The sequence below is a fragment of the Vanacampus margaritifer genome, chromosome 2 (genome assembly GCF_051991255.1).
Source record: "Vanacampus margaritifer isolate UIUO_Vmar chromosome 2, RoL_Vmar_1.0, whole genome shotgun sequence".
NCBI lineage: Eukaryota > Metazoa > Chordata > Actinopteri > Syngnathiformes > Syngnathidae > Vanacampus > Vanacampus margaritifer.
Genome location: NC_135433.1, coordinates 12,181,753 through 12,200,652, shown reverse-complemented (window position 1 = coordinate 12,200,652; position 18,900 = coordinate 12,181,753). Strand labels below are relative to the sequence as shown.

Here is an 18,900-nt window from a genome sequence, read left to right as displayed (position 1 = left end):
ATATATATACACACACACACACACAATGCAGCAGTAGCGCCATAATAGCGAGACCCTCTGATTAATGGGCTTGGTGTGATTTGTACTACTGGATATTAAGCCCTAACCGTACAGTACACATGCTTTCGGTCTTTGATGTTGCACGCACGTAGTCTGATCTGACTCTTCAGAATACAGTACTGTATTTACAATCTATGCGTAGAGACGGGAGTTGTTGCATTTAATTTAGCTCCATCTGGTGGTTAAAATGTGTTACTGTGCGCATAGCGTGAGCTTTAATTTTACATAAAGCGAAAGCTGTTTTTAAATATCCAAGTTTTAACTCCGCAACTATAAATTAAGTTATAATTTGACAAGAGCTTTTATTTAAAGTTAATCTTAGCTAAAAAATTCAAAATATTTTCTCCAAGCTAAGGTTTGGTGTTAAGCACATCTTTAGATTTTAAGATGGTGTAAATTAAGAAAAAAAAAAGTCATTGCCCCGTATTGTCAATAATTTGTCAAGTTTCAATTATGTAACTAGTACCGAAATTGACTGACGCAGTACTTTTTAACAGGTCACACTCGTTTGAGAGGCAGCCATTTTAAACACATATGGGTAATCTGAACCAGTAATATGTACAATTTGTTCATTAGTCTTGTAGATAGATAGCTTTACAAAGTGTGCTTACAAAAAATAAAAAATTTAAAGCGTCATATGGCTGATAAGGGTGTTTTGCAATCTATGATTTATGGTCAAAAGGCAGGTAGTCACATTCAATTTCATCATTGGGAACATTTCAGTAAATTAAAAAAAACAAGCAATTTCTGGTCTGAACACATGTGCACTTTATTGGGATAGTCAGTGTACTTTTCTGGCACCCCACATTACCCCATCACCTCAAGACCCCTTGCCCCACCACCCTGGGGATGAAACTGCCAACAGGGGGAAGAACAGGTCACAACTGGGTTTTGCATAACAAAAAATAAAAATTAACAGGACCAAGATTTTTTAAGGCTGAAAGTACAAAAAACCCAGACATAATTTACATACAAGCGATACTACCACCATGTTAAGTATGCACCAACCACTGGGCAGCCTTCACAGAGGCGAATACGTGTCTGAACAACGCAGTTACCATTTGGAATCATGTGTCTTATGTAGTTAGACATTTGGAATGACTCAAAGAAAAACATGTACATTTAAGTCCCCAGATGCAACTGCAGAAATGGGGTTGCTTTATTGAACCTTGCCAAAAAAAAACATTACTGTCATCATTCCAGTTTCTTTTTTTATCCTGAGTCAAGCGCCAAAAACTAACAGAAGCCATGCCAATGAATTGGTCAACAGGCTCTGCGCTTGAATATGTATGAGAATGTTGTGATCGTTTTGCACAGAGCTGAAAATGTTGGGCATTTGGTTGGGGAAGGGGAGGAGGAACAGTCTGTTTAGAAGCATTTGCGGTGGACAATGGAGGGGCCGGACTCATCATACTCCTGCTTGCTGATCCACATCTGCTGGAAGGTGGACAGAGAGGCCAGGATGGAGCCTCCGATCCAGACGGAGTATTTACGCTCAGGTGGGGCAATGATCTGCAGAGGAGGAGGATAATGACCATTAGCACACATTCCATTAATTAAAAAAATAATAATTTTTTTAATTACCAAAAGCGAAACTAGTTTCTCACCTTGATCTTCATGGTGGATGGGGCCAGTGCTGTGATCTCCTTCTGCATCCTGTCAGCAATGCCGGGGTACATGGTGGTACCGCCGGACAGCACAGTGTTGGCGTACAGGTCCTTACGGATGTCAACGTCGCACTTCATGATGCTGTTGTAGGTGGTCTCGTGGATGCCACATGACTCCATACCTGAGAGAACAAGCAATCATAAGCAAATGCAAAGGCAAGACACCCAGGATGCATTTTGGCTTTGACATTCAACATACCAAGGAAGGAAGGCTGGAAGAGGGCTTCGGGGCAACGGAACCTCTCATTGCCGATGGTGATGACCTGTCCGTCGGGCAGCTCGTAGCTCTTCTCCAGGGATGAAGAGGAGGAAGCGGTGCCCATCTCCTGCTCGAAGTCCAGGCCGACGTAGCACAGCTTCTCCTTGATGTCACGCACGATTTCCCTCTCAGCTGTGGTGGTGAAAGAGTAGCCACGCTCTGTCAGGATCTTCATGAGGTAGTCTGTGAGGTCACGGCCAGCCAAGTCCAGACGCAAGATGGCATGGGGCAGGGCGTAGCCCTCGTAGATGGGCACTGTGTGGGTCACACCGTCACCGGAGTCCATGACGATACCAGTGGTACGACCAGAGGCGTACAGTGACAGCACAGCCTGGATGGCAACGTACATGGCGGGTGTGTTGAAGGTCTCAAACATGATCTGTGGGCAGAAGAGGAACACTTGAGAATGACTCACAACAATGTTCATTGCCTTTAGTGACCACAGCATTTCTACATGCATTAAATGTGAAGATCAGAGCTAAATTAGTAGAAACAAGGTGCAGAAATGCAACATTCCTTCACACTTGTGCGTGTCAATCTAATAATGCTCAGCTAAAGGAAGAAAAGGCACACAGTTCAAGAGACCTGTTGATGACAGATCATCTCATAGAGAGATCCTGGAGAGAGGAAGGAAGGTGAATGAGACTCAAATGGAGGGAGCGGGAATGAGGTCAAATCCTGCAATGACTTTTGTACATACCTGGGTCATCTTCTCCCTGTTGGCTTTGGGGTTCAGGGGGGCCTCTGTGAGCAGGACAGGGTGCTCCTCGGGGGCAACTCTCAGCTCGTTGTAGAAGGTGTGATGCCAGATCTTCTCCATGTCGTCCCAGTTGGTCACAATACCGTGCTCAATTGGGTACTTCAGGGTGAGGATACCCCTCTTGCTCTGAGCCTCATCACCAACGTAGCTGTCCTTCTGTCCCATGCCAACCATCACGCCCTACAAACACAAATTCAAACATTACCATCAATGTCTAACAAAAACATTTTCCCAATTTAAGTTTATAAAAAAAAGAAGTGTCCTCACCTGATGCCTGGGGCGGCCGACAATGGAGGGGAAGACAGCACGAGGAGCATCATCTCCAGCGAATCCGGCTTTGCACATTCCGGATCCGTTGTCAACAACGAGTGCGGCAATTTCATCTTCCATGGCTTATCTGAAAATGAAAGGGGAAAACAAAGCCATTAACATTAAAGCACCATATTCATCTTGAGAGCCCTTTCCTTGATTTGTCATCACTCTCACTTCCTGCTTGCATAAGGAAGTGACGCAGGCCACCACTAGGGGGAGCGCGCGAGCCAAATTCCTTGTGGCCAGACAAAAGGAAGTGGCGTTGTGTGCTCTTGTTACCATATAAGGGCATGGTTCGGGTTTTGAGCAGATTTGCAGCTACCACCGCCATGGCGCACAGCCAGGGCGGCAGAGTACTGAAAGCAGTCAACAGATACTGCAGCGACCACTCCCTCCAGCCCATTGTTACATCCCCCACTCTAGTTTCCCCATTTTTTGGGAGAGGCGTGTCTCACAAGTAACAACCCGACGTCACTCATTCCTACTCGTATTAAAGTACAGTACTTTTTTTTCTTCTTTTTTAAGTTGACGCCATCTTACTCTAGCCTACGACACCGGCAGGCTCGAGTCATGCTAATTAGTCAAGCCCAGACCATGAAAATTCCCTAAAAGCCACGCCTTAAAAAAATAATCATAAATTCAAACTTTAATATGGCACTAGTTTGTTATAAATGTCTGGTAAATTTTAAAGGCGTTTACTAAATAGGCCACATGGGTACCAGGAAGCGGAAATATTTCAACTCATTCAAGTTTGAGAATGAAGGGCGGTGGCAGGCAGCACGATGGCGGCGCTAAGCTAGCATGCTAAAGTAGGTCACACCCCGCTGCAGCGCGCACAAAGGAGCAGTCAGGGTCCAGACACCCTCGACGCCAATTAAGAACCACCTTGCTCGACAACCATTAAGCCGTAGAAACCCCAGACTGGTTGCTTGCAAGTGTACGACGTCAAATACACCCTAAGCCACCGCTTAGCGCAACTCGCGAGGTTGCACTCATGATAAGCCGGTTACAAAGCTGATTGATAAGTGCAGAGACGCCAAGGCCGGCTATAGCTAGCCGCTAGGCTTGAATACCAGGTGGGGGCAAAAATAACCCATAGCAGTATGGTTTTAAGTCATTTAAGCTTTCATCGGCAAATATTAGTATATTTTAAACACAATAGAGCCTCAGCGTCGCAAACAGTTGTAAAACTCATATCAGTTAATTTTAGCATAGTTGGCCCAAAATACACAAATATGCATAAATATAGGGATTAAATGTAAAACGAGTCTTCTTACCTTTGGGTGGGGGGGCTTTTCGCTTTAAGGGGAGTTGTTTCAGGCAAATGATATCCCGCACAAGCTGTGTGTGACGGTGCTCAGAGTGAATCAGCTCGAACACGGACCACGGCTTTTATACCGCCTTCGTGGCCCGGCTCATGCCATATAAGGTAAACTTTGGGAATCGCGCCTTCTGATTGGTCTAGCGTCATGAACCGGGCACGTCTCGTGCACGCCGCGCTGCACTGAGCACTCGCGATTTGAGGGCGACAAGAGAGAGGGAGGCGATCATGGCTAAGGGATTGGAGAAAATAAAGTGGGAATGGATTGATGGAGAACATTGCTAGCTTAATCCCTCGATTAAGAGCATTTTACACGTTAAATTAAGACACGCATAAACTGACACAAGTATGAACGAGGTATTTTTCACATTAAGATGGACAAGACTGGACCCCCCCCCCCCCCCAGTGAAAATGCTGCCTGATACATCAGATTTACAAGGGGTGATGTGATGCTGATGTTACTGTGTGTTTTTTGCGAAACAGGTGCGAGGTCAGTGCACACAGCATCACCAGGTCACTAGCATGACAGATCAAAGAGAGACTGGGGAATGACCACATTTGTAGGCCACCCATATCCCCTCTTTGCCAAAGATTCTCAATAAAAGTGTTCTGTGATTACATACTTCGAGCGGGATGCGGGGGAAAGGAAGGGCAAGGAAGGGGGATTTTAACCAATATTAAAAGCCCATTTTATCTGGTACCCCAATTGCAATCATGAGTAACACACTTCCATTCACATTTGTAGAGCCATTTAAAGTTGCCAACTAGCATCTACATCTCTTCCTCTCCCTCTTTAACACTTCCTCTAACATATTGCAACAATGTCTTTTTAAAGGCCTTGTCAATCCTCCTCATTTCAAGTTAGTTTTACTTAAATTTTGATTGTCCTCACCTGACCATAATGATCAGCAACAGTACAAGCCGACATACAACACACAAAGTTCTCACAGCAATAAAATGAAACATCAGTTTCGTGAATCTAATATTGGAAATGTCAGGTTTATAGGTAGAAAGAAGCATGTTAGTGATGTCCCAAAGCCCTTAATCCTCAAGAGTTTACCCACTACACTCTAATAATTCTGCCTCAAGTTGTACGGGGATGCTATTAATTTGACTTGTGATAACTCATCTGAGGATATCTCCTCCATCCATGCTGGTGTCATAACAGAATAAAGTGGACTGGCTGCGAAATGTTTAACCAGCCAAGAGGGAGTGCCCCGAGGTTTCCACAGATATGAGTGAGTGACTCATGGTTCCTGTGGCACCCACTTTGATAATGGTGACATTCATGATACTCTCCACAATGTGACAAAATCATATGTTACTACTCAATAATTGTGTTTAATAAGCTGTCAGTGGGTGTAAGCAACAAGGCCTTTGGATATGCATGCAATTTATGTGTTGCTGGTTGTTTCTGCCAGTTTAAGTGGTGTGCTTTCAACACCTCTTCAAGGGAATTGCATCCAGCCAAGTGTCGGGCGCAGTGTCCTGAGTGGACTCTTCTCACGTGTCATAACACATGCGAGTGTATTTACAACCTGATTGCCATTTTATGTCGTCTGCTCTGAACCTACTTAAAGATACATTTATCAGGATGTTTTATCTTGACAGCAGTTTACACAAGGCCCCTAAATGTTTTTAATGACCTGCACTATGACTAGGTGGTGATTGGCCATCGTTGTTTCTAGCAAAATGCAGTACAGAAGCCATTTAAAACAGAAAGAAAGCGTGCTAAAGCTGTGGCCTGGGGTTCTGGTACATAAATGACTTAATAATACTATTCAGTGACAGGTGATCAGCCAGATGTTGTGTCAATACAGAAGTTAATGAGTACCTAACCACTAGTAAATGTGTGTTTATATGAGTGTCCAACTCAAAGGGCAACAGCCAAAAAAATAAGCACAAGCCATTCTGATGACACTGCATGTGTTTGCATTCTGACAGCGAAATGAGCCTTGCTTTGTGCTGACCCATGTCGGCCAAACAATATATAACAGCAACACCCACATCCACGCAGACGCACACAAAACAAATCTACCAAGCATATGCAGTGCAGTTCCAATGCAAAATAGTTCACCGGTGGTTTGAAAAATATGTTGCGACACCCTCGTGCGAGGTCATCAAGACAAACGAGCAAACCAACCAGCCTGGCAGCCAATTCGGGCCACGCATTCATTCATTGCCACTCCCTGTCTCACGTCATGGTCCGTTCTAATGTAGCTTCCTGTTCGTTTAGATATAGGATGTTTGCAATTATGTAGGACTCATATAAAGACCTGTTGCTAAAACAAAGTTGCAAATGACATCTCTATGACATATACAATTGCCAAACGTACTGCACTGATGTCAACAAATACCATCAAATGCAATCTTATTTGAGGACATTGCTTACTTAATGTGTGCAACCAAAAGTATCCAATAATCTGGCCTGATCTTAACCCAAATGTAGCAATCTCAGGACTTTTTCTTTCCTCATTCAATGCAGTGACTCACAAATTTCTACACTTGAGTGGCTGCAAAGTAAGCAAAAGAAGTTGTCATGCTGCAGGCCTTATGCAAAGTAACCGAGTCACCTATTGTTTGCCATCTGTGTCTGGTCACAGAGAAACGCCATTCACCAATGCTGCCTCCCTCTCCCCCTTCCTGCCTGCCTCCCTTTATCTCTACCCGCTTTCACGAAGCAGCCAATAGATTGGTTGTCTGCAGCGTCATTGATCCGTGGGTCACCACGGCAATAGTCCTACTCCAATGGGCCAGTTACCAGCTGTGCGTGTGTGTCTACCAGCTGCCTTGTAGATTCTTGCTACCATTGGATTAGCTTTCCATTTACAGCCCAAATTGATCTCATCCCCCACCTCTTCACTGCCACACCCTCACCCCCAGGACATCAAGGGACCCTGAGCAGTATCTTACATCATGTCATCAAAGAAACCAGTTAGTCTGAAAATCTGGCCACAAATATCTCAATTATTAGCCCAAATCTCTGGCATTTTTTTTTTTTTACTACAATATGACTGTTATGACCTAATGATCACATGCTTCAAGTACATGACCCACTTTTGTGTACCAAACTAATGTAATAAGCACATGCAGCGCTTAAGGCCTTAGTTCCTCAAAAAGTCATAACAGAGGCCCCTCCTCTTGTGTTCCTATTCCTCAATACCCGCTTTACTTCCTCCCAGTGCTCACAGCTCCAATTGGCTAAAAGTGAAGGCTTTAGGTGCCTTTTAAGGCGATCAAGCAAACCAGATGACTGAGTAACTGACCACAACCATCAAATAACATGAAATCTCACTTTCATATCAAAAGCGCATAGACTATATTGCAACAGCTTGAAAACACTATTTTATAATACAGCAATGCAATGCAAGTGCCTTTGGGTGACTTAAAAGGCTCTTAAGCAAACCAAACTCAGTAACTACAACCATCCCAGCCATCAAATGGCAACATCAAAGGATCCCTTTCAAATAAAGTGCATTGACTCAATATGATTTTAGGGGAAAACACTTATTGTATAAAACAATGAAATGTTATATTCAGCAAAGCAGAAATCTTAAAAGATTACCAGGTGAGCGCACACACACACACACAGGCTCACGCACACACCTTCATTCACTCCCAGAGTGGTGAACCGGATGTTCATCTATTCTCTACCATCTGTCTGTTGTAAACACTTCACATGCTAGCATTCCCTTCCTCATCTTCCACATCTCATCATGCCCTCTCACCAACACCAACCTTGAACAAGTAGGCCTAGCACAATCCAGCCACCTACACACACATGCACACATCCTTGCTGTTTGACCTTTCCTTTGCATAAAATCACAGGAATTCTACTCTTTTAAGTCAAAGGTTACATTACATCACATCAGTCAGTCTAGTCTTTGTAATCACAGTGTAATGTTTATAATTAAAAATTGTATACAAATACCCCAAAAAGTTTGTAGCTTCAGCGGTTTCTATTACTTTCATCAATGCTCCATGTATTTAATTCTGAAATCTACACAAAAATAATCACTAACATGCACCAAAAGTCATAAAATGTCAAATCCTTTACATAACTTGAGTTCGGTCCTGAGTCCTTTGTGTTCAATTCTCAAGTAACTCCATGTAATTCATACAGCAAAGCAGAGCATTTATCCACAAATAGTAACAATGACAACACTATGACAATAGTAAAATGATGGCAAAGTCATCAAACGTCAAATCCTTTACATAACTTCCAAAACGACAATAATACAAAATGATGGCTAAAACATTCAAGTATGCTTTGACATGCAGCACAATTGTCACATAAGAGCTCAGTGTGAACTGTGAAAAATTGCTACCTCATCCTAGTACCCACAGGGAAAGTAACTTAGCATAAACAGGTAATAGCCATCCTACCTCGATTTGATGCTTGAAGCGATGAACGCAGGAGAAATGTTCGGGATGTGCGGTACCGAAGTCGAGACGAGCTCAAGTGGACTAGAAAGCGCAAGCGTGACGAATTTATAGTTTAATGTATACGTTGACAAAGGAGTTTTTCACTCTTTCATGTCTTTATGACGCATAAAAATGCATTTTCAAACCATGCCGTAATGTTCTTGACGTCATCACCTGGCGCGATTTTAGGCGCGTGACAACTTTCTCTTGTCGCTTACTTTTTTTTTTAATCACTATTTATAGTTAACTATGTCTTCCCCCTACAGTATTTTTACATTAGTGTACTTTAAGAGCCTTCAGTATCACAAATATTCACATTATATTTTTGGTGCAAAACATACGTAATCTGTAGGAAAATATTCTGCTTATGCGAAACGCAGAATGTAAACAATATCAAGATCAGAAATTCCTGATCTCCGAGGTACTTTGAACGCATCATAAAAAGCAATGCCAGTTGTTTCAGTTTGCTGGATACATCTTTTGCAGTTTGAATGAACAGGACGTTCTGTTCTGTTCTGATTGGCTAGTCTGCTCCGATCTGATTGGTCGACTGTGCCTGCCATATAAGGAAATGACAGCAGCGGCAGAGGAGGCAGGAAATGGGCTAAAGCGGAAGTGTAGAACCGGCGCCCTGCCTGAAAGCGTGCCATTCCAGCATTTTCTTCATCTTTTTCTGCTGTTACGCTTGACTAATGTCTAATAAACACTATCTCCATGACACTCTTTTCTCTTATGTATTTTCCTTCACAAAAAGCACGCCTTGAGTCATTAAGGGCAGTGGTTTCAGTGGAATACACAAATGCTACATTTTTCCTTATAGCTGATTGGAGGACAAAGTCCACGTTGAGCAATATAGCAGTATAACATTCTGTTTGGAGCAATATATTGTATAAGCGTGATGTCATTGAAACGTGTTAGGCGTTTAAATTGAGACTGATACCTAGATATAAAAACTGCACAAACATGACTGAATGAATTAAGTTAAAGCTAACATTAAAAAATAAGTAATTTAGCTTGGTCATAGAATAAAACAAGTTGTGAGGCTTTTATTGTTAGAGTCCATTTGACCAGGGAAAGTTACAGGGCTAGCTCTTGTAGCAAGGCCAGATGTGAGTAACGTTTATACAACAATGCAGAATGTGATCATATTCATACTATCTTGTGCTTTTCAATCTTAACTCATGCTTAATTTGCCATTCTCTCTGTGTGACATTCATCATCCCAATGAAGTAAACAGGGCAAAGATCATACCGGTCTTATTCTAGCAGGCCTCATCTTTCCCACTGGCCTTGTGACTGAGAGGAGGACATTGTGATGTCACCACTCCCGTCGCTTTGTCTTTGTTTGTGTTTATATTAGCAAAGATGTGCGAAACCTTGCGGTGTGTGTGCATGCAGCTTTGCACATTGTTGCCTATGAATTCGTTAACCTGGATGTGAATGAGTGAGGCCACGCCCTTTTGTTAAATCGGGCATCCATAAAAGGAGATCTTTAGGTTTGTCACATGACAGCAATCTGAGGAATGCAAGGCTGGTCACATGGGATGCAATCTCAAGTCCCTTCAAGACTATGAAATGATGTGGACGTCATTGTGTTGTTCCCGAGTTTGCTTGTGAAATGTCTTGAACTGTGTGTTATGTTCACCTTGAGTGAGATTATAGGATTTCAAGGCCCAAAAACTTTCACTTTGCATTTTTTTTCTGCCTATGGAAATAACAGAAGAGGTTGATCATTTCATAACATGAGTAATTTTATACTTCAAGTGTGGCCTGTAAGCATGTAAATTAAGATTAGTAGTTTATTTTTATTTTTTATTATTAAATCAAACATTAGGAAAATTTCCCCTCTGATTTTCCCCTTTATGCATTCTTCCATCTATCTATATGTGGTATGAGTCATCTCACTTTTCTACATATGTGTATTTTTAAAAGAAGTGGAAAAATACACCTTCCCCTGTGGCTACAGCATGAGCAGGTGCTTATTTGCTCAATGCCGTCCCCTACAGTTGCTCAAGTGAACACTAGAACCCTGGCCTTGTCATTTTACTTACAGAGCGGTGCTTCCTCCACTGCCTTCAAGACGAGACACCATATAAGGTGAAAAGTCAGCAGGTATGGACTTTACGGCATGACTACAGCGACATAGGCGGATCCGGGCAAACTCGGGTTCGTCTTCACTTTTATCTGCTGCAGTGTCAGCATGCACGTTAGTCATGAGGAAGGAAGTTTTAGGCAACTTTGGCAAGATCTCTGACTCAGATGTTGCACCTACCACATTTAATCACACAATTTCACTGCTTACACACAGCCACACATTCAGATTTTCCATCCTTTTATTGCTTTGTTTTTGTCTTTGTATTCTTATTGTGCCTTACATGTTATGACTGTGACATCTGTATTTGTGTTAAGAGTAGCTCACAAGTGTAATACGGCAAACAAAGCGCCACTCCCTCCTTTTCTCTTTCAATCTCAAGACACTCGCTTCTCCCTCCCCGCGAGGTGGTTTGCACAAGCTGTGGTATTCACTTCCTCTTGAGGGGGGGTTGAAGTGGAAACTCTTGTTTTACAAAACAGGCACAGTGCGTTCTACGTTTGTGTATGTGTGTATGTATGAGTGCATTGGAGTGGTATACAGTTTATCCTGTGAAGTTCCCCAAGCAGACACAATTGGAGGGCCCCCACAATGTAGGTCGAGTCACACTACAGTACTTCCCTTGGTTTGCGTTGTTACATAATCACACATACACAGCGCAGCTTGTCTTACTTAATGTCGGCTCACTGGGAATACTCAGAAGGAAGTGTGCAACATTAATGTCTGGTATGCTCAGTATGCCTTCCTTAACGTGTCTTATCAAGAGTGGTTAAAACTTTTCTTCTTTTTTTTTTTAAAAGAATGGCAGGTTGATGGCTCTCTGCAGTGATTGGCTGTTAACTGCAGGTAATCACCTGGACTGGATTACCTTGTAAGGACAGGTAGTACTGTCAATCCCTCCTCCCAACTAGCTCCTCCTCTTCTCTATTCATTTTGCATTGCAGCTTTCAATTTTTTTAATAATCATTCCTTTCCTGATTTTACGCTCCTCACCTCAGCACGTTTAAAAAAATTTTTTTTTTAAAGTATTAGAATTATTCATTTCCAGCTCCCCTGTTGCTTTTACACACTCTTCTCTCGTGAAAAATGCTAATATGAGGACAATAAGAGGAGGAAGCTGGGGAAGGACATAAAGATGCAAGATGGAGTGAGCGAGCCCTTCTTGCCTTCTTGTAAATTCACAATCTGGAACATACCAAGGCTGCTACTAGTTATGAGGATTAGCAGACTCATTGAGAAACAGACATGTATGTGTGCGTGTATCTGTGAGAAAGCAAAACAAAAAAAAACATGTGTCACAATACGCCACACTTTGTTTTGTGTTTTTCTCCTGTTTCTCTGGTAACAAAAGTAAAACTGGGTCAGTGGATGTTTTTATGTAAACGTTATACTGGGTTTTCATTTATGCATGCTTGAATTCTCTTTTTAGAACCCCACTTTTATCATCAGTCAGAATTTGTAGGCCGTAGGTACGTTTAAGTTGAAACATAGCATATGTAAGCTAACGTCGTCATTGTCATTAATCACCAAAGTCACATATTTTTTGTGTATTTTGTTAAAAAACAAAAAGCAAAAAAAAAACTTTGCACTAGTGGAGGCTCTATGTGTTTTCAATTCATAATTGGGCATCCAAGACTATAACCTAAACAGGACAAAAGCACATCCATCCCATAATTTAAATCATTTATTATATTACAGACATTTTATGATTGTTACTCTATGCTGCAACTTCTTTACTTAAAAGAGAAGGGACAATTTTGAAATCATATTTAATAGTTGTTTTTTTTTGCAGCGAATGTGCGCGTGTGTGTGTTTGGTCTTGTTTTTGTTGCATAGTGGGGCCAACATTTCGGGATTTCACAGAGTTGTGGGGCCCACCCGTCAGTGTGGGGCCATTTTTCTGGCCTATCTGGTCTATAGACCTCTTTTTGAGGGTCAAGACTTGGTTTTAGAGTTTAAGTTTGAATTGGTTTATGGTTGAGGTTAGGGTAAGGAATAGAGGTAGGCAATCATTTTTGATGGTTGGGGTTAGGGAAAGGGGCTAGGAAATCATTGTCATTATGTCAATGAGATGGCCCCACAAAGATAGTAAAACAAACCTGTGTGTGTGTTTGTGCATGGGTTTATATCACATCATGGGGACCATTTTCTGTGTTTTTACTATCATTGCGGGGACACCATGTCCTTGTGGAGACATTTTGGTGGTCCCCATGAGGCCAAACCTCTTTTTGAGGGTCAAAACTGGGTTTTAGAGTTTAGGTTTGAATTGGGTTTTGGCTGGGGTTAGGGTAAGGCAGTCAGTTGTGATGGTTAAGGTTAGGGTCTAGGAGATGTCCCTACTAGAAATGTAAACCCAACATGTGTGTGTCCGTGTTTGTTAGTGAATGTGTCGGACTCGGGAAATGTGTCAGCACATGGTGTGTGTCCATCACACACAAGCACTTTTCTAGCAAAGGTTCACAGTCATCAATTATTCACACTTTTAGAACAAAGAAATGAACTGTAAAATCAATTCAAAAAAATGATACATTGTATACGTTGAAACAACAGCAGTTTTATGTCTCTGTCTCAATTTGTGGGCTATACATGCATGTACAAAAAGTATACCAAAAAAAAAACATTCTTGAGGGCGGCCATGGGGATCTGTAATAAGAAGCCGGCGGCGCCCACAACTGCTGTGTTGTATGCAAAGCTCTTAAGGGAAGGCCCCATCAGCTCTTTGTGGCACAAGAGCACAAAACTAGCGTCTAAAAACTCCTGATTGCCAATAATGAGAAAGATGAAAAGATTTGAAGGAGGGGGGTGGAGAGGAAAAACCGGGGGAAAGAGAGAGGATGAGTGTGGGGGGTTTCCAAAGGGCAGGGGAGCAGGGAAGTGGTGGCAATGACCAACAACACCTGCTTGTGTTCGTCCATTCACAGATGTGCTGTGAAATCTATTCTCTCCGGATGCTGTGAGTGGTGCAATGGTCAGTTGTTGCCAGTGGGTGGCACACTAGAGCTCTTTAAAAGCAAGCAGGCGGTAACCGTTATTTCTCTTTAGTTCTCATAACATAATTCATGCAGACAGGATGTGAAAGCTATCCGCATTTGGTGCCCGGGCCTTCAGTGGGGACTGAACCAAATCCACCTCTTAATACCAACACTATCACATAGCAAAATTTATGGAAACCATTAGTACAATACAAAACGACAAATTTGAAATCTGATTGGTTGAGGAAATATCCACATTAGTGATATAGTTTACATTACATGGGTCTCAGCACTACTGATTCTGAAGGTCTGAAGATGCACATTGAGCAGGGGTCAGCAACCTTGCCTGTCAAAGGAGCCATTTTAGGCCAAACAAAGAACCAAAAATCTGTCTGGAGCTGCAAAACATTGTGATGAACGAAAAAGTGCGTTAGTCTGAGGGCCCAAGAGCTTAATAGAGCTGCACCATTTTATGTCTCTCTTCTTCCTTTTTTGGGACATTTTATGTGTATTTTCTCTTTTTTGTATTTTTCTATAATTTTAATGATTTTTTTGTGCAATTTTGTGGACAATTTATGGTATTTTTTTTGGGGGGGGGCTCATCTTGTTTTTGGACATTTCATAGTTTAATTTGGAACATTTTCTTTTTTGCCCTTTTTAAAAAATAATAATAATTTTGCAATTTTGTGTACCGTACATTATATGGCAATTTTCTGTCTTCTTTTTGAACATTTCATGGTTACTTTAATATTTAATTATTCATTTTTAATCTAGATTGTTAATTCATTCAAATAATATTTTATCTAAAAAATTAAAATATATATGTAAAAAAAAGAGCCACGGGGGAGGGACTAAAGTGCCACATGTGGCTCCAGAGCCACAGGTTGCAGACCCCTGACATAGAGGCTAAAATCTAGCTGCACAGTGCGGACAAGATAAATGCTACAAAATAGAGAGGATAGACTTTTGGAATTAATTAATACAAATTAATGGAACAAATATATGTAAGAGTTTAGTTTGGAAATGTCGATCAGTGCTTTTGATAGTGGTAGGACATGTGTGTACATATAAAATTTACAGCTGCACTTATGGCTTTATGATTATTATTATTTTTAAAGTGATGTACAAACGGTTTGTTCTTGTGTCCAAAGGAAGCAGCAGTTGGTATATAAGACAAGTAAGGAAACACGGAAGGAAGTGGGAATACTCGCGTCAAGCACCGCAGTGTCCATTCATGTGGACAGGATGTGTCAAGAGGAGGAAAAGGGTATTTTTAGAGGTTTGCCTGATCAAGTTTCCTCTGTAGTCACAAGTATCAATGTTTTGTTTTCCTTTTTTATGCTGGGAGGAAAGGCCACCTGCATCATGCTCAGTCACACACATGAGTTGTCTATGTAAACACATTTATGTCTCCACATGACAACACGATACATATGCACACTTGCCTACACACTTTGATGCATGCACTGGTGTCTTACTCATGCCTCACATTTCTGTTGACTGACCTACATCTTGCTGTCAGCTGCAGGCCACCCCTTCCATCCATATGCACGCACACCCCCCCCCCCCCTCATAAATGTGTTAAACAGAGGAGAAAAGCCATGTACTGGCTTCCATGTTGTTACCATGACAATAAGCGAAGCTGGGGGTGCAAGACCAAAGCACACACACGCATGGGCACACACACTGCTCCATTGTGACCTTTGACCTGACTCCTGTTGGGGAGAATGGCGAGTGTGATGGGTAACCCAGTTGCTCGGGCTTCCAGCTCTTTGTTGGAGGAGAGGAGGCCCTTGGTTGGGTTGCAGCTGTGTGCACACACTCGCAAGCTAAACGCACATTCCTTTGCGATTGCGCCACTCGCACATATGGCACCCTCAACTTTAATAAAGTTCCTCTGTCATCCTTATGCAACTTTCTACATTTTTCATTGAGTATTCACATCTATCTATCTATCTATCTATCTATCTATCTATCTATCTATCTATCTATCTATCTATCTATCTATCTATCTATCTATCTATCTATCTATCTATCTATCTATCTATCTATCTGTCTATCTATCTATCTATCTATCTATCTATCTATCTATCTATCTATCTATCTATCTATCTATCTATCTATCGATCCATCTATCATCTATCTATCTATCTATCTATCTATCTATCTATCTATCTATCTATCTATCTATCTATCTATCTATCTATCTATCGATCCATCTATCTATGTATCTATCTATCTATCTATCTATCTATCTATCTATCTATCTATCTATCTATCTATCTATCTATCCATCTATCCATCTATCTATCTATCTGTCTATCTATCTGTCTATCTATCTATCTATCTATCTATCTATCTATCTATCTATCTATCTATCTATCTATCTATCTATCTATCTATCTATCTATCTATCTATCTATCTATCTATCTGTCTATCGATCCATCTATCTATCTATCTATCTATCTATCTATCTATCTATCTATCTATCTATCTATCTATCTATCTATCTATCTATCTATCTATCTATCTATCCATCTATCTATCTATCTGTCTATCTATCTATCTATCTATCTATCTATCTATCTATCTATCTATCTATCTATCTGTCTATCTATCTATCTATCTATCTATCTATCTATCTATCTATCTATCTATCTATCTATCTATCTATCTATCTATCTGTCTGTCTATCTATCTATCTATCTATCTACATTAAACTAATTATTCATTATACTCTGAGGTCTTGTAACACTAATGAGTCGTATGGCATTCAGATTTTCTCTTAGGGGTGTTGTCACTTTTGTTGCCAGACATTTTTGGCTGTGTGTAACATTATTTGTAGGGGACATTGAATTTACAATGTTATACAAGCTGTACGCTGACTATTTTACACTAAATAAATACAATATTTACCCAAAAATGTGAGGGTGTACTCACTTTTGTGAGACACCGTAGATAGATATATTTCAGATAGACAGTTGCTACTTGGTCATGGTCTGACATTGAACTGGTGCTTCTTGTTTATCCCTCTGGCTCATAAAATGTCTGATCCCACTGAAAACTGTCTGCTTCTAATTTGTATCTTCAACAACACTTGGGCTTGGGGTAAGAGTTCCTGCCGGCTTTTCTTGCTCAAGTGGAAACATGACCCACCCAGTCACATGACGCAATGAAGCGAAATGAAGAGAAAGCTAAGTGCCACCATGAATGGAGTCAATACAATCAATAGAAACACCAGCTGTGATTAGCTTGGGGGAATGCTCAGTTCATCATGGCAAGTGCTCACAAAGGCCCAAAAAGAAAGAATTTGATCATTTATGAGCAGCATATTATGCACCTCATATTTCCCTTTCATTGTCACGCTCCCAAGATGCATCTCCATATTTCTATACACTTGCCATATGGTTAGGAATGTGTGATGCAAAGACAACAAATCATAGTATAACAAATAGAACAATTTAAAAATTGAAAACAAAAAATAATCTGCTTTTGGATTTGGTCTATCAAAGACGTTCCCCCTTATTAGCAGACACAATAACGCAACTGTTGAAAACCAAGTTGTGATTGGTTCACACTCAGGGGTGTGTGAGGAAAAAGTATGCTAATTGGCTAGCTTTGTCTTTTGCTGCAGCAATGCAGCGCTGCGCCATCTGTGGGCGTAGTGAGCGCAGCAAGTGTGTCAGAGTGTGTGTGGTCTTGTTTTTGTTACATAGTGGGGCCAACATTTCAGGATTTCACAGAGTTGTCCATGGGGCCATTTTGCTGGGCCCCACAAGTTTAGACCTCCTTTTTCAAGGTCAAGACTTGGTTTTAGAGTTTAGGTTTGAATTGGGTTATGGTTGAGGTTAGGGTAAGGAATAGGGGTAGGCAATCATTTTTGATGGTTGGTGTTTGGGGGAGGAGCTAGGAAATGCATTATGTCAATGAGATGGCCCCACACCTGTGTGTGTGTGTGCGTGTGCGTGGCCTGATCACTGCAGCAGGCAGCGTGCCCAGTTTGTGAGTCTGCACCTTGCAAACTAGACACCACCCACTTCTCCTTCATCAGGGTGTCATTTGTGGGCCTCAATGTGTCTTTAGTAATACATTTACAATAATTTGTTGTCAAAGCTCTGGATTGCAGTTAATAGTGTTTCAACATCCAGTTATCGGTTTCAAAATTAGGAAAACAATTCAGGAAAGACCCCCTTCTTTTGTACAGCAAAAAACAAGGTCTGTGTAGGTATGGACAGTATGGATGACTTTGATGTAGAAGAGCATCTAACATCTGTGACCTCTGACATCACAAATGTTGTACTAGATTAATGTAAAAACAACTCACAGGTAACAATCCAACAAACAGTATTGTAATCTAATTCCTTTCAGAATAGTAAAAACAGTTGTTTCTGAAAAGAAGGGACCAACTTCACATTTCTAGCATTATCAGTTCCTTCTTTGAAAAACAGCTGTCCTAATACCTTTGTCCGTATAATGTATGATTTATAAAGGCCACTTTGGAACTAGACAGAAATCTTCTTTGGAATTTCCTCTTGGTTCGCGTGCAATCCTCTGGATAGAGGGGAAGAATTTTTTTTAAATGCTTTTTTTCTTGGCTATAACTTCACCCCACCACAGAATTTGGCGTCTAATTCCTGATTCAGTAAATGCCGGTTTTACACAATTAGACCCACTCTAAAAGGAAAAGATGATGCTCATTTCATTGTGTTTATGATGGGTCAGAGGTCGTGGAGAGCTGCTGACATAACATATTGGACTTAAAGCAAGATAGTTTTAGCCTTGATCGTTGATTTCCGCAACTCACAGACTTCCCCTGCATCGCAACAAGGACATCAATAAGGTACAGGCGGCCAATCAGGTTCTGAAGACTCCTCTGCTCACTCACGAAGATGGCTGAGGAGCATCTGTACTTTCACTTGGAGTGAAATATGGCTTGAAATGCATTTTGCATGTGTGTTTGATTGCACAGTCATGCGCATGTACGGAAAGGATGCACGCCAGGATCTGTTTGGCCTCTTTGTTTACAGAGCCA

At 41.3% G+C, this 18,900-nt stretch overlaps 1 protein-coding gene across 2 annotated transcripts; it reads right to left on the bottom strand.

The window, feature by feature from the left end:
• Nucleotides 1–1,177: 1,177 nt before the first annotated feature.
• Nucleotides 1,178–8,912, bottom strand: actb2 (actin, beta 2). Of its 2 annotated transcripts, none has more exons than XM_077559371.1 (6): nucleotides 8,766–8,912; nucleotides 3,014–3,143; nucleotides 2,687–2,926; nucleotides 1,927–2,365; nucleotides 1,668–1,849; nucleotides 1,178–1,572 (listed from the first exon to the last, which is right to left on the bottom strand). In XM_077559371.1, exons 2-6 carry the CDS (start codon nucleotides 3,134–3,136, stop codon nucleotides 1,429–1,431), a joined length of 1,128 nt encoding a protein of 375 aa, XP_077415497.1. In that variant the 5' UTR covers nucleotides 3,137–3,143; nucleotides 8,766–8,912; the 3' UTR covers nucleotides 1,178–1,428. The 2 variants fall into 2 exon arrangements, with proteins under 2 accessions (XP_077415497.1, XP_077415496.1); XM_077559370.1 differs by lacking the exon at nucleotides 8,766–8,912 and adding an exon at nucleotides 4,336–4,492.
• Between the last annotated feature and the right edge of the window lie 9,988 nt (nucleotides 8,913–18,900).

Excerpts from the sequence above, each read along its gene's own strand:
- actb2 (XM_077559371.1), bottom strand. The coding sequence starts at position 3,136 with ATGGAAGATGAAATTGCCGCACTCGTTGTTGACAACGGATCCGGAATG. Across the intron at positions 2,927-3,013 it reads TCGGCCGCCCCAGGCATCAG|GGCGTGATGGTTGGCATGGG; the intron begins GTGAGGACACTT and ends TTGTGTTTGTAG. Across the intron at positions 1,573-1,667 it reads CATCCACCATGAAGATCAAG|ATCATTGCCCCACCTGAGCG; the intron begins GTGAGAAACTAG and ends CCTCCTCTGCAG.